This window comes from Pongo abelii, chromosome 21 (assembly GCF_028885655.2).
Source record: "Pongo abelii isolate AG06213 chromosome 21, NHGRI_mPonAbe1-v2.0_pri, whole genome shotgun sequence".
NCBI lineage: Eukaryota > Metazoa > Chordata > Mammalia > Primates > Hominidae > Pongo > Pongo abelii.
The window spans coordinates 12,142,386-12,158,897 of record NC_072006.2 but is presented as its reverse complement, the minus strand read 5'-3'; the positions used below and the strand labels follow the sequence as shown (position 1 = coordinate 12,158,897).

General features: G+C 43.1%; 1 protein-coding gene across 1 annotated transcript in view; it reads right to left on the bottom strand.

The window, feature by feature from the left end:
* Positions 1-16,512, bottom strand: part of PCSK2 (proprotein convertase subtilisin/kexin type 2) — a 269,668-nt gene that overhangs the window by 18,636 nt on the left and 234,520 nt on the right. The window contains 3 exon segments of the mRNA NM_001131407.1: positions 648-875; positions 9,769-9,869; positions 12,278-12,493. Of these exon segments, the coding sequence (NP_001124879.1) occupies positions 648-875; positions 9,769-9,869; positions 12,278-12,493 (545 nt within the window).

Below are 16,512 nucleotides of genomic sequence, written 5' to 3'. Positions count from 1 at the left end.
TGATAATGGCAGTAGTCACGGGGGGGCCTTTGGGGATGTTAGTCATGTTCTCCTTATTGAGCTGGGTGATGCTTATAGTGGTTGATTTATGCCCTTAGAAATAATGGCATACATCACTGAAACAGTTAAGGCTCACAACCAAAAGCAGGGGTTCTGTGTTCTATGTAAATGGTGCCTCCTGGATTTATGCAAACCTGCAGCTCTGCTTGGAAGCTGGTTGTCCCTGAGTCAAATCCAGGCCGAGGATTGTGGCTCACACCTGTAATCCCAGTACTTTGGGAGGCCAGGGCAGAAGGACCACTTGGACCCAGGAGTTTGAGACCAGCTTGGACAACGTAGTGAGGCTTTGTCTCTACAAAAAATAAAAAAATTAGCTGGGTGTGGTGGCGCACGCCTGTGGCCCTAGCTACTTGGAAGTCTGAGGCAGGAGGATTATTGAGACCAGGAGTTAAAGGCTGCAGTGAGCTGTGATCATGCCACTGCACTCCAGCCTGGGTGACAAAGTGAGGCCTTGTCTCAAAAAAACAAACAAACAAAAAATACAGTTGACCCAAACATGAAGAGGGAATGTGATATTACGCCAATGCCATGCAGCCATCTCAGGGGCACTTTCCACATGCAGCAGATGGACCACTACCCCTACTTACTCAGGGTCCTGCACGGAGCCTCCCACACAGTGGAATCTCTCAGGCACGGTTTTCCAGTCTTTAGCCATTTTCACCATGGCGCCTGCATCAAGGACCCCATAGCCAAAGAGGTGATTAAATTCCAGGCCGACCCCATTGCGCCGCCACTGATGGACCTCGTCGTGAAGCTGGTTCCGTTTGGAGGTGAGCACAGTCAGATGCTGCATGTCCCGCCAGGTCAGACCCAGGCTGGATACAGGAAGCAGAGAGCAAGAGGGCAAGAGCAAAAGGCAGGGTGAGAGAGCGAGAGAGGCACAATGATTAAGAGAAATATCACCCAGGACACAGACCTCTCAAAAGATTTTGGAATCTCTGTGAACTCTCAGATTCAAGGGAGGGTGTCCATGCACTATTCAGAACCATTACATAAGTCAATTAAAGAAATCTTCTTGCTTTTCTTACTTAGATAAATTGATTTCAAAAGTCTATTCTAACACACACACCCGAATGGCTAAAATGAAAAAGACTGACATGTTAAGTGTTGAAGATGTGGAGCAACTGGAACACAAGTACTTTGTGGATGAGTGTGCAAGTTATTCCAACCAAACTGGAAAACTGTTTGGCTGTATCTTCTAAAGTTAAGCTTAAGCTACGGCCTGGAAATTCTTTTCCTAGGCATATAGCTGACCAAATGTGTACATATTCACCAGACCTGTGTACTAGAATGCTCCTAGCCCCAAACTGTGAAACCCCTACATGCCATCCAAAAAATAGTGAGTAAACTAATTGAGGTGTAACCTACAGAATGTGGGGTACTATACAGCAGTGAGAATGAATGAACTCCAGGTACTCTGAACAACATGGAAAAATCTCAAAAATACCATGTTGGCCTAAAGAAGCCAGGCAGAAAAGAGAACATAAAGTATTATTCCATCTGTTTAAAATATAAAAACAAGAATGACTAATCTATGCTGTTGGAGGTCATATTAGTGGTCAGTCTCATGGGGCAGTGACTGGAAGGGGATACAGGGAGCTTCTGAGTGCTGGTCTTGCTGTCCCTTCATCTGGGAACTGGCACGTGGGTGTGTTCCATTTTTGAAAAGGAGGGTACCAGTTCTTCAAGGGTAGAGAAATTATATTCAGCATATCTATATCCTTAGTGTCCAGGATGGTCCTTGGCACATTGTTTGTTCAGTGAATAAACTAGTCTTCTTGTAAATGTTATTGTTTTTGGAAATTAGTGTCTATTACTACCCATTGTCTATGTTTTTCAAATTGCAAATCATGATTTGTTTTTGGGCCAGGTTATTGCACAGGTTGTCTATCTGGATTGCACATGAAATTTTTCTCCTAGGGACATTGAAAATCTCACGGCTAGGGCCGCATCCCAGACCAAGTAAATCAGAATCTCTGGGAGTGAGACCCAGGCATTGGAAACTGTTAAAACTTCTCAGACCATTCCAACAGACAGCCAATGTTGACAACCAGTGATTTAATGGTTGGTGTTATTATTTTAAAAAATGAATGGGACAGAATAGAAAAGAATAGCAGTGTGCACTGCACATAATACAGGAAGCTATTTTTTCATTAAATACTTGGAGGGTAGGTGTGTGTGTGTGCTGAGCTGCAGTGCAAAATTTATTACTCACTTAGGGTTCTGGTCAAAAAGTTGGCAAAACCTTGCACTACAGTTCTCTTCAGAAGTCAAACAATTCAAAGGACCAGGAGCAACATAGCTCATTTGATAAAATTTCACCATATGCAAAGTTCATTGGTTGGAAGATCTGAATCAGAACCAAGAGTTCAAATGATCCATGTGCTCTTGAATGCAGACCTTCTTCTATTAAGAAGCAAGTTCCACACTTGGACACAGGGAGGGTAACATCACACACTGGGGACTGTCGTGGGGTGGGGGGATGGGGGAGGGATAGCATTAGGAGAAATATCTCATGTAAAGGATGAGTTAATGGGTGCAGCAAACCAACATGGCACATGTATACTTATGTAACAAACCTGCACATTGTGCACATGTACCCTAGAACTTAAAGTATAATAAAAAAAAAAAGAAAAGAAAGAAAAAGAAGCAAGTTCCAAGGAAGGTCAATGCTTATTTGAGGAGATTCAGAACATGTCTTGGACATATGGTCCCTCAGGACCAGAGAAAATGGTATAAAAGTTCCTTAAGTTGATTACGGCTAAAAACTGAGTGTTTTTCTGGAAGGGGATTCTGAGTTTATTAATCTCAGAAGTGTTGATAAATGAGGATCTAAATGACCAGAGGGCTGGCTAGCAGGTTTCTCATTTCTCATCTTTGCCATGAAAATGTGCTGTACTTCTGATGCCTGGAGAAGGGCTCCCTTAAATGTTTCTCTGCAGATTTATTCTCATGGGGTGCATTTTAGAAAGAGAGAGAGAGTGAGAGAGAGAGAAATAATGTTTCAGAACAAGAAACTTTTCACTTTTGAGATAAATCAGAGCATAGTCCACTCCCCAGTGTAATTGAGTCTGTGACACTGTTTGACCTGCTATTTGCATATGTCTGAGGATTAAAACCAGGTTCCTTCTAGTATCCCTTCTGAACAATTTAGGAATTGACAGACTACAGTATTCTGTAAAATAGGTATTTATTTCATCAACCTGCTTTAAGTTTTAATTGTACCATAGCAGTCCAAGAATTACAGGTGATAGTTATTAAATAATTAAAAAATAAATTTATGGCGTATCTGCAATATACAGGTCACTGGTTTTGGAGACTATAGGACAAGAAATGTGACATGTTCTTCCTTGTTTTCAAATGTTTTATATAATAGTTGGGAAAACAAGATGCAGATATATGAGAAGGTACTGCGCAATGAAGTGATTTCATGGATGTCTGTTGAGTGTCTACCACATTCAGGCATCGTGCTAACTCTGGGCATGTTGGATGGACGTTCCTGTCCCCACAAGCTGATAGCCTCGGGGGACAGAGGGACAACTCAGTATTGAAAATGTGAGGGCTGTCATGATGGGGGAGCTCAGGATGCTGAGGGAGCCATCAGCTGAGCCCCCGTGTTATCCTAGTCAGGAGTTCTCACTGTGATCCTCAATCCCCCAGTGTCAGGACCATTAGTGACATATGTGAATTTCCACCTCTCCTGAATCAGCATCTTGGAGGTTGTGGGACTGAGAATTTGCATTTAATCCAAATGATTCTTCTGTACAGTGATGTTTGAGAACATTGGTAGTCTGGGACAGTGGTTCTCAGCCTTGTCTGCACATTGGAATCACCTGGGGATGGTTAAAAAAATGATGTCCAGGCTCAGAGGTTTTGATTCCATGGATTCCTCCAAACATTTAGTATTTTCAATATGCAGCAAACCTCATTCAGGGGAGAGCTTCCTAACTTCCTGGACAGCACTGGTGGGGGTGGTGGTGCTGGTGAAAAATACAGCTTTCCAGGGGCTCCCCTGGAGATTCTGATTCTATGGATCTCCAGTGGGCTTAGGGTATCTGTGTTTTTAACAAGCACTCCAGGATTCTGATCATCAGGAAATCTGAGAAACTTGGGTCCAGGGGTCAGCAAGGATCTCTTAGGAAGTGGCTGACCAGGAGACTGTATTTTTGTTTAATGTTTAATTTTTAATTTTTGTGGGTACACAGTAGGTGCATATATTTATGGGGTACATGAGATATTTGGATACAGGCATGCAATGCATAATAATCACATCAGGGTAAATGGGGTATCCATCACCTCAAGCATTTATCCTTTGTAGGAACCTGACTTCTAACAGAATGGATTGTTTTTCTCGTGTGCAAGGCTGTTCCCTCACCATTCTCTTTCAGAGCATAGTACTTCTATTTACAGCATCAAGTTCTCCTGAACCCAATTAACATTTTCCTCCTAATGATCAAGGCAGCAAAAGTAATTTAAAGTCAGCACATGCATCTTTAGAGAAATTGAAAATGGAAATGTTTTAAAGATGATGCTGTAGTCTTAAGGTTGGAGGAATCACTTCTATTAACATCTGGTAAATTCTAAAAGTCAACAGGAGAATTTTAATCCCTTTACTTGTTGGATCTGATCTTTATCTGAACAATGTAAACTGTGTGACCTGGAGCAAGTTGTTTCACTTCTCTGGGTCTTGTTCTCTTCATCCATAAGAGATGTTTGGAGTCGTAAAAGATCCATTCATTTTCTTTCATTTTTAAAATTCTGAGTCTATCCTCTAAATTTTGATAGGATTAAAAAATAATTTCAAAGGTTGGATTATTTCCAGTCTGAGAAAAATAATGCATTTGTGAGTCAAGCTGGCATTTTCTCCATAGCCTTTGTTTGCTCACATCCTATGAAAGTGAGAGGAAACTCAGTTTTCATGACTCCCTGGTGTAGTTGTGGTGGGGAAAATCTCATCTCAAAGAAAGCGAAACCTGATTTTGTGCATCATGTTTGAGGAAGAGCTAACTCATTCACTGCAGCCCATTGCCATGGCAGAATGAGTGGTGAGCCCCACAGGCAAGACAGTGGCAGAGCCTTTTCTATGTTCCATAGAGAGCCCAGTGGAACACAGGCATCCTAAAGCTTAAAGCCAACTGTGTGAACTTGGATAAGTTACTTTAACAACTTGAGCTCTAGCCTTTACATCTTTAAAATGGGCATAAGGCCTTATAGGTTTTTTGCAGGATGTAAATGTAAATTATGTATGTAAAGTACCTAGCACTGTGCTGGACACTGAATAAAAAGACTTTATTATTAATAATAACATATATCACATATATCAGAAGTTAAAGTAAGTTAGATTACTATTTCCTAAGTATTGACCACAATATTTAAAAGTATGTAGATGAACGTTTTTCAGCTTTAAGGCATATTCAACCTTAAAAATCACCAGACATCCAATTAAAATATTAACTTTCCTAAAAAAATAATATTTCAGAAGCAGAGCTAAAATATTCCAGGAAGTCATTTGAACCTTATTGATGACCTCACTTGCTACATTTTGTAGATAAGACTATAGAGATCCAGAGAAGATGAGTGATTGTCCACTTAGATGTCAGAAGACATTAGCAGTTGTCTTTCCCTCCATATCTATCTTTTCTCCTTCCTTATTAAGAAAACTTCAATTTTATTCAGAACAGCAATGCATTCAGCTATAAAACTACATTTCCCAGCATCCCTTAAAGTGTGAGGGTGGTCATGTGACAGTTTTAGCCAATGAGAAATAAGCAGAAGCCACTGGGTGGGGCTCCTTGGAAAACCCCTTCAACATGGCTGACTTAGCTGGTTTCTTTCTTTCTCTTTCTTTCTTTCTTCTTTTTTCTTTTTTTTTCTTTCTTTCTTTTTCTTTTTCTCTTTCTCTCTTTCTCTCTCTCTCTTTCATTTATTTATTTATTTTTTTATTTTTTTGCCGTTTGTGCTTCTCCTTTTCCAGCCTGATGTAAACATGATGGCTGGTGTTCCAGCACATCTAGAGAACATGGAAGTGGCAGAGCAAAGGATCAGAAAGCTAGAAAGAGCTGGATCCCCTGATTCACAATGGTACCCTGGTACCCTAAACCAGCCCTAGCTTCCTTATCTCTGTATTTTCTTTCACATGACAGAAAAATAAACCCTTGTCTCTGTTATTATTTGGATTTGCTGTTTCATGCAGAAACATTAAGTCTTGACTGAATACTCACACCTAATCAGAGGCAGAAGCCGGCTTCCCACACTCTGCACCCAGAGTCACAGATTCACAGAGCTATTGCCTTATTGGTCATCCTCACACCCTAGTCCACAGATCAGTGACAGGCTGGCAGCTTAAGTATTCCCGGGAACAGGCATTGAAAAGTCAGGTTCCTGGGCCACCCATCCCTAGGGATTTGTATTCAATGAGGCTCGGGTGGGGCTTGGGAATGTATTTTTTAAAAAACTTTACCCAGTGTGCTCAGTTTCACTAGCTATGAGGGAAATGCAAATTAAAACTACAATGTGACTCCACTGCACATCCATAAGAATGCTAAAATGTAGAAGACTAATATTACCACATTTTGGCAAGGATGTGGAGCAACTGTAATTCTCATATACTGCTCAAGGTAGGGTCAATGGGTACACCCACTTCAGGAACCTATTTGGCGGTATCTACTAGAATTGCACATATGTATATTAATGACTCAACATTTTGACTCCCTAGTAGACACTCAACAGAAATGCATCTGTGTGTTCACCAAAAGACACGTGCAAGAATGTTCCTAACAATATCACTCATAGTAGCCCCAAATGGGAACAATCCAAATATCCGTTTATACAATGGAGTGATATTCAACAATGAGAAAGAACGACCTATAACTACATACAGCAACATGGAGGAATCTCTTGCTCTGCTGAGCAACAGGGCACATAAATAGTCTGTTTCTTGATTTGGGTGCTGGCTACATGGGTCTGTTCATTTAGTTAAAATGTCATGGAGCCACACCTAATGAATTTCTTTGTATATACTATACTTGCTAAAGAGTTTACATTAAAAATCCATCCCCTGGAAGGTCAGTTTTGGAAACATTGTTCCAGTCCAGCATGTGGACAACTTTACTCCAGATGATTTTCTTGAGCCCAAAATTGATCTCCTTATGACATCTACCCCTCGAGCCTAGCTCACCCTCTAGGACCACAGAGAAAGCACCAGGTCATATGAGAGAAACCTAAATATTCGAAGGTGGCAGTCATCCCCCACTAAAATTCTTTGAAATTTCTCTGATATTGGTGATACTGGGAGATGGGAGCAATATTTCCTATGACTCAAGTAGGCATTTTCAAGCATTAGGCAGAAGAGTACATTATGATATTAAATTACAAAGTGACAACTGGTTTGGAGAGAGAGATGGTTTTCTTTTTCTCCCCTACAGTCATGATGGGGGAAGTGTTATTCTCTCTCTTTCAAGGTCCTGATGGACATATATTTAGATAATTTGTTGTTATGCATGAGGACTTCCTGTAACCTTATCTCAAGATAAGAGAGAGATGAGCTGTGGGACTGCTCTGTGGAGGCCCTGTTCCTCATCCCTCTGGGCTCTCATTTGGAGTATCTCATCCTGACCAATGGTTTTTCACTTTTGGCTATTGGAGCTGCTTTGCCTAAAGCTAGAGATGCCTTGGAGTTTACTTCTCCAGAGTAGCTCTTAGCCGATGACTGACTCATATAAGAATATGACAGTCCTGCTTCCTTGCCTGGAGGTAGAACAAACTCTGAGGCCTAATTTACACTTGGGATTAGACTGAGGCCAGAAATTTTGAAGTTGAAACTTTGCTTGGATTCTTCCCCATCCCTAACTTGCTTCCCCTACTCCCTTACTGTCTTTCCTGGGATCCCTTCTTTAATAAATCGCTTGCACCAAAATCTCATCTCAGGGTCTGCTTCCAACCTCAGAAAGTTGGTATTTTGAAGAATTTTAAGACTGGCTCCCATGATGGACTTACCCACAAGCTGCCAGGTGTTATATTTTTTTCCTCTTTATGCCAGCAGAGAATATGAAATTCATGATCATTGCTTCAAAACAAAGCATGCCTAAATGGTGACTGCATTCTTTTCTGTAGGATATCTGGACGTATGTGCTAAAAGAATGGTGACTAATCAAGGCAGAGCCATGAATCTCTAGGAGTCCAGCAGCCTCACTCCTCCACTTTGATTTATTTAGGTCTTCCATTTGTATGCCTATGGATCTAGGCATAGGCATAGGATTTTGTTTGTCAAAAATCTCAGAAGACTGTGAGTCAAGTCCTGACCTCTGAGGCTGAAAGGGCGACCAGAAACCCTTCTTGCTTTTGGAGCACTCCTGCTCCCTGTGTAGCTCAGCTACAGGCAGCAGGTTCTGCTAATTGTCTCCTTGCAGATGCAGTGAGCAAGGCCAGCTCAGGCTCCAGGGCCCACTCAGACCCTGAGATGAACAGTTTTATCTTCAGGAAATGTACATTGGATGTGAGTAAATTTTGGTTTCTGTGCTTGATAGGGCAGAGGTCTCTGTGCCTAATAGTTGAGCTTTGACCAGTGTCTTGGCATCACAAATTTTCTACCTGACTTTTGTTAGAAGAGTCAAAGTTTAGACTTGTCCGAAGAGAGGAGTCACTCTCAATTTGGGGTCTTATCTGTAAAGGGAGGATAATTATGCCTTTTCTTGTGAAGGTAGAGGGTTGAACTAGGTAATCTGTTGAAGCCCCTTTCTATTCTAGGAACCAACTCCTGCCTCCTTTGCAAATCAGAAAATGCACTGCATATGTGGAGAGAGACAAGCAGGGCTGCCTAGAGATTGATGCTGGGAGGCCTGGTTACCTAGCAACTCTACTCTCCTTCCCCAGGAGACGGAATCCAACTTCTCACAAGTTGCTGGGAACTACACTCTCTGACAATTCCCTACACAGCCAGCACTTACACTCACACTATGTGTGTGGTGTCTGAAGCCCATGTGTTCATTCTGTGAACATAAGGCCAGCCTCAGGTATCATTAAAAGAATGCAGAGTAGCAGGTGGGCAGGTACCTCCACTGCTACTCAAATCCAAGGTGCGTCCAGCAGTAGCAATATGTGGCCTCTCCATAGGATGGTGAGGACATAGGAGATGGTCTCCTCTTACCTTCAGCTTGGAAGGTTTCCCAGGAAAGCCCATATCTTGGTCTACACTGCGTGACTTTGCCTATCTTGCTTCAGTGTTAAAAAGTGAATCCACTTCACAAATTAACAAATCTTGAGTGGGACCACCTTGTTTGCCACATGTTCTGAAACACCAGCTTGGCAATTTGATTTGTCTTCAAGTAGCTGATTGTGAATATCACTGGAGTAGAAGAGCCCAGGGATACGCAGAGGATAGAGGGGTAAATCCGATGAAGAAAGAAATATCTTTGTGCCCTCACTGGGTATCTGAGTAAGCTGCTGATACATGCTGCTGGGTGTTGTGCGCTCCCAGGAATATGGTTTTATGGTGTGTGTGTGTGTGTGTGTGTGTGTGTGTGTATGCACATGCACTTGTGCTGGTGGGCACCTGGGCCACTTAGAAATGCACAGCAGAGTTCATTGGCCCTGACTATTCATAGCCTCTCATGTCCACTTTTCCTTCCATGGACACCTGGCATGTGGGCAGAGAGACACGTGTTAGTCCACCCTGCAGAGCTGGCCCTGGACCCAGAGCTATGAACATACTTAGCCTCCAGAGCCAGTGCAAACACGCCAGCTGCCTCGGGGGCAGCTGCAGATGTCCCAGAATGCCTCAGAGTGCAGTTGCCGTACAGATCTGTGGTTGCCTGGAAGGGAAGATAATGAGTAATGAGTGAATAAATCACGCTATTTTGAACCCCCGCACAATGTGGAGCAGGGGATTATCTACTCCTTTTATTTATTTATTTATTTATTGAGACAGCCTCACTCTGTTGCCCAGGCTGGAGTGCAGTGGCATGACCTCGGCTCATGGCAACCTCTGCCTCCCAGGTTCAAGAGATTCTCCTGCCTCAGCCTCCCGAATAGCTGGGATTACAGGCACATGCCACCAAGCCCGGCTAATTTTTGTAATTTTAGTAGAGACAGGGTTTCGCCATGTTGACCAAGCTGGTCTCGAACTCCTGACCTCAGGTGATCCACCTGCCTCGGCCTTCCAAAGTGCTGGGATTACAGGCATAAGTCACTGCCCCCAGCCTACTCCTTTTATTTAACCTATGCTTTGTTCCCAAGAAGATTAAGATGAAACTAAGGACAAACTTAGCATCCATATGCCTCTCTTTTGCCCTAGGTTTTATCTGAGCTTCCTAGTAGCCCATGTAAAAGGGGGACACATAGTCAGTTATAGTTACAGTGTCCACAAGATAAATGAGTTGTTCAAAGAAGCATATCTGTGGCTATTCCAGAGACTACAGAGAGATTTATTTCCTGAAACCTAAAAGGAAACATTATGAAGTGGAAAGTGATGTCAATACCCCCACCCTAGTTTTTTTGCATCGGGACTGGCCCTTGGAAAGGCCAAAGGCCACTTCATCAGCATTTCTTTTTCCTTCATGGGGGAAAGAAGGCATTCCTGAAGAGGAAAGAATCAACATGCTCAGCTAAAGTTTCTCTAGAAGGGCAGGCTATTAAAACATGTTTCTCTACATCTAAAATCCACAGAGAGATTCTGAGACGTGTTGAGTCAAGACAATCCAATATGTGGGTATCACCTCCACAACTCTTACTTAGAGGGGAGACTGGTAAACAGATTTTTAAAGGACTTTCACAAAGTGAAAAACCTCATTTTCAATGTTTGTGAGAGCCAGGGTGTACATTAAAATCATGTATAAACGACAGGAATTCTTCCTCTGTCTGTAGGATCCTCAAGAGAGCTTATTATTTTGAGGAGGAAATTACCTGGGAGGTTTAAGGGCATCTATTGAGCAAAATTATAGTACTCAGAGGAAACTCAAGGCCTTTAGCCAGCCCAAGTAGAAAGAGTCATAAATACGGGTTGAGGATGAAGTTATACCACTGAGAGGCCTTTGGGGTAGGGAGTGGAGCTTTCAGGCATGAGAGTGAAGTGTCACCTCACCTGTCCCTGTCTGCTCTGCCCTTCTCCCTTTCTGTCCATACAGCTTACAGGATAAGAGGGGTCAAAGCCCCCTTCTGTTTGGGAGAAGCTGGCACAAGCTGGCACATTCTTCGTCCTCCCCAAGACCAAGGGGGAATGCAAGAGGGCTCGTGGGAAGGACAGGCTTTTAAGGTCTGTGTCCCTTCCAGGTAAAGGGCTTCTCCTGGCTCACACAGGGGGATGGACATCTTGCCAAGTTGGGATCCCACATGGGAGCGTGGGATTGAAACACTGGATGGTACTAATGATTTTGTCCTGAGCTCCTGTTCTCCTCTCTCGAGAAGCCTCAGTGGAGATGGGTGCAGCCAGTCAGGATATAACTCATGCATGACTACTGAACCACCTACTAAATCCTGGTCTGGAGGTGTGAGAAAAGGCTGATCTGTGAGCAAAATCTCCAGAGAGGAAAAGATCCAAAAAGGCTTATTATGCTTTACAGATGATGTATTTCCCAGGGGCTTGGAAAATTCACCATTATACCTAGTTGTCAAGAAAGGAAGATTTTTTTTTTCTTTGCTCAGAAAAGAGCAACAAACAATAAATCTATGATTATTAATCTTTTTGTTCTAAAAATCATGGCTTCATTTTAAAATATGATGAAAATCACAACTCTATCCCTGAGAAAATAACAGATGTGTGTGCAATTTTAGGAGGTTAATGGATCCAGAAAAGTCCATCCGTGAATGTTGCTTTTTAAATTACTATAAATAAATAGATGGGTTCTTGTGTCAGACAGGGTTACAGTGTGATGCCTTGGTTCTTACAATGAGTTAGTTATTCTTGTAAGTGATGGAATGGGGCAACTGATTGGTAAACCAGACTTCATCATTACTTGTAAGCCAGAAACAATAAACAAGAAAATCTATGGAAAATGATCCAGAAAGGAGTCCTCATGGAGCATGCTACTAGCTTGCAGATGGGGGGCCTGTGCTTTGTTAGAAAGCAGGCCTGGGCATAGAGAAAAGGGGTCTTTCCCTCAGAGCCTGAACTAAGGCTCTGAGGGAGGGGACAGGAGGGGAGCAAGCCAGTGACCCAGCATCCCACCCTGACACAGACGTGCAGTGGCCCTAAGGAAACAAGGACAGAAGGGGATGCGCTCACCACACCGGCCTCAGGGTTCCTTTTCCTCCCGTTGCTGAAGGTGGAAGCCAAGGTGGAAGAGCAGCTCTCGTCATACAGGGCGGTCCTGCCATCGTTGATGGCTGAGTTGATGGAGATGGTCCACATGCTGGAGGCGTAGCCGTCGCAGTTGCAGTCGTCATAGCTGCCGCCGTCCCCAGAGGCCCACACGTAGATGCTGCCTTTGCCGCCGCGGCCCTGGGGAGAGCAGGGGAGACGCTGCTGCTACCCACAGCCTGGGCTGCGAGGGGGCAGGGGAGGTCTCCAGCCCAGGGGTTGGGCTTCTTCAGCAGTTGAACCTAAAGACTGGGCACACTTTTTAAACTGGGTTGGACACCATATCCTTCTGGCAGGGCATCGTGGGAAACTTTTTTTTCCCAGGAAGAATTCAATCTAAAAAAGTCAACTGAATTTACAATTTAAGCTGGGTATAATGAGGTAGGAAAAGTGGGAAGAATTATCTTAAAATTTACAAATAAACTGCTTTTTAAAAAAGCTATAAAGGTGGTACATGCTCACCATGAAAAGTCTAACTGTATGGAAAGGAAAATAAAAAAAAAACTCTCTAGAGGTAATTATTATCTCATTCTTACATCTCCTTATGTATCAGACATTTTTCAGTGAAAATGCAAGTATATGGACATATAATTTTCCTTAGCTACATAAGCTATACAAAACATGTATAGAAGATATATACCTTTTATTTTAAATAGCTATATATCAATATATAAATTTAAATATTATAGGTAGACATTATAAATATAAAGCATACATTTACTCCATAATACATAAAAATCTTATGTGTGTGTGCATATGTATGTATTTTTTCTTTTTTATTCAATTGGATACTAGAATCCTTTTAAACACATAATATATGACATTTTACTTGCGCAAGGGAACTCCAAATGTAGGAGGAAAGTCTAATATGATCAAGTAAAACACACAGTGAATAAAACCTTAAACACACAGTAGTATGCACGGTAGTTATTGCCACATGCTGATTAGTTTAAATGGCAAACTTTGCATGAATCCCTACAGTTAGCATGGCTCTTCTCCTCAAACCATATTCTTAGAGGTTCTTAAAAATCCTTTTCCTTGTCTTCTGAGTATTTTCCTCTCTACCTAAACAACCCAGGATTGGACCATTAGTTTCTTGCTTCCCACTTTCTTACCCCAAGGCAATGGGGCTTGGGGCTGTTTAGTGTTCACCTGTAGGCTGGGAGGGTGGATAGGAGTGCAGCCATGCAGTGCAGGAGGCAAGGGGCAGGTGCAACCTCCAGCCACTCCACAGCCTGGCCCAGGGTGGCTTGGTTACCCTCTAGAGGGAGAAGACAGAAGAGATTGTCAGGGAAAGTCTCTCCCTGTGTGGTCACCAGGTGTCCATGGTCCTTACGCTTGAAACTGACACAGAATCAGTGGTTTAAGGGTGGAGAAGCCAGAAGGAAGAGAGACGACTGGATTACCTCCAAGCGCTCTCTGTCCCTTGACAATCAGACGTGACATTTTCAATTGCTTCTAACAGCACTGGGAATTAATTAGCCTGTGATTGATTGAATCGACAAGTGAACAAATATTTATTCAACCACAAGCTGGGAACTATTCTCAGCATCTTGGTAAATCTATGCTGGAAAACTCCAACCAAAACAAGGAACTGCTTTTAGAAACCAGGACAGCGAGGGAAATAGATCATCCGTACAGTTGGTGTGGAGGATCACACTCTCAAACAGACTCAGATTTGGGCTCGGTATCAAGAAATAGCAAAAGTGCGGCTGGGCGCAGTGGTTCATGCCTGTAATCCCAGCACTTTGGGAGGCTGAGGTGGGTGAATCACCTGGGGTCGGGAGTTCGAGACCAGCGTGGCCAACATGGTGAAACCCTGTCTCTACTAAAAATACAAAAATTAACTGGGCGTGGTGATGCACGTCTGTAATCCCAGCTATTTGAGAGGTGCGGTGAGCCGAGATTGTGCCACTGCACTCCAGCCCGGGTGACAGAGCAAGACCCTGTCTCAAAAAAAAAAAAAAAAGCAAAGTACCACTGATGTGTTTCACAATAAATGGGTGAGTGAGGTTGACCATCTGCAGCACTTTCTCCTGAATCAGTCCATATGTAGACTGCTAGTGAGATGAAGCAACGTTTGCTAAAATGAAAGAAATCGATGCTAAACATTCTCTTCTTGGTGTGGGGAGTGTGGTAGATTGATTGTGACCCTAATTATTCATGGTTCCCTGTATTTATGCCCTGTGCACTATGCCTTTGCAGCCCCATCCATCAAGAGGAGGGGTCTATTTCCTACCCCTAGAATCCAAGCTGGCTTTATATTTTGCTTTGGCAAATAGAATGTGGGGGAAAGTGATTCTGTATCAGTTCCAAGCATCAGTCCCAAGAACCCCTATGTTCTCTGATCTCTCCCAGAACTCCGTTGCACCGTGAAGATAAGCCTAGGTTAGCCTCCTGATTGATAAGAGACAAATATTCCAGTCAAATTCACTGCCCCTGCTGCCAGCTGCCAGACACAAGAGGGAAGTCATCCTCGATCCGCCAGTCTCTAGCTCACTCTCCTGAGATTAGCCTAGCCCGGTCCAGATCAGCAGAACAACGCAGCTGACCTGTAGACCCAAGAGCAAAATTAAATGATTGTTATTTTAAGCTACTGAGTTTTGGGGCAGTTTGTTATGCATCCAGCTCACTGTTACACAGAGAGCAACGGTCAGCCTGTTTCTGAACAGTGAACAGTAAACAGCAAATGTTAATTTTGTTTTAAACCATCAGACTTGCCCACAAGAATGCTTTGTTTTCTAGGAATACTAAACTTTGTTTTCTTAAGCTAGACAGGACACATGAAGCAATAATAATTGTGTCCTTGCTACTAGTGATTGGGTTTTAGCGCCAAATAGTCCCTGGCTTCTGGGGAAGATGAGCCAGTGAGGAAAAAACTCTAGTTCTGGGGGAAGAAATGAGTGGGGAAGGGACCTCCATAAGAGGACTGAGAGCTGGTTATGGGATGGGGCTGTTGCTGGCATGCCACCCTACTTTGGTTTGAACTTATATGTCCCCACCAAATTCATATATTAGAACCTAAGACACAACATGATAGTCTTAAGAGGTGGGACCTTTAGGAGGTAGTTAAGTCATGAGAGTTTGGTTCTCATGAATGGGATTACTGCCCTTATAAAAGGGCTCCAGGGAAATAGCTAGGCCCCTTTTCGCCCTTCCACCATGGGAAGACCCAGCGTTTGTCCCCTCTACGAGATACAGCAACAAGGCACCATCTTGGAAGCAGAGAGTGAGCCTTCGCAAGACACTGAACCTGCCAGTGCCTTGATCTTGGGCGTCTGCTTAAGGCTTGATCCATTTCTGCCTCTTAGCTTCACCTGAACAGGAGCTAGGCAGAAATTGAGACAGAACAACTATGGCTCACATCTAAACCATAACCCTTTAGAGGAAGAAGTGCAGAAAACAAAGATTGACTATCACAGCAAGCATTTCTATAGCACTTACTGCATGCCAGGGACTTGTTAAGTACTTTACATATTATCCTATTCAGTCCCCACAGCCACCCTACAGGCAGCCCCATTTACACTGGCCACACAAAGGATAAAATACTTAGGAAGAAATTCAACAAACTTAAAAAAAAAAAAAAGCCAAGGAAGTGCTAAATAACGCTTTGAAACTCTCTGAACTCTATGGAAGGAGGGACGAAGATGAAGATTTGATCCCATGGAAAGATATTGGCCATATTCTTGAATAGAAAGACAGGATCACAGAGATGTCAATTTTCCCTATGTTAATATATAAACGTGCCAGGTGCAGTGGCTCACGCCTGTAATCCCAGCATTTTGGGAGGCCAAGGCAGGTGGATCCCCTGAGGTCGGGAGTCCGAGACCAGCCTGACCAACATGGAGAAACCTCGTCTCTATTAAAAATACAAAATTAGCTGAGCGTGGTGGCGCATGCCTGTAATCCCAGCTACTTGGGAGGCTGAGTCAGAATTGCTTGAACCCGGGAGGCGGAGGTTGTGGTGAGCTGAGATCGCGCCATTGCACTCCAGCCTGGGCAACAAGAGTAAAACTCAGTCTCAAATATACATATATGTATTTATATATATGTAACATTATCCCAATAAATATACAATATATCAATTGAGATTCAGCCCGGCAAATATTGCCACACTTGGCAGGTCAACAGAGGGAATTTTATCCAGGGAATAGGTGTTA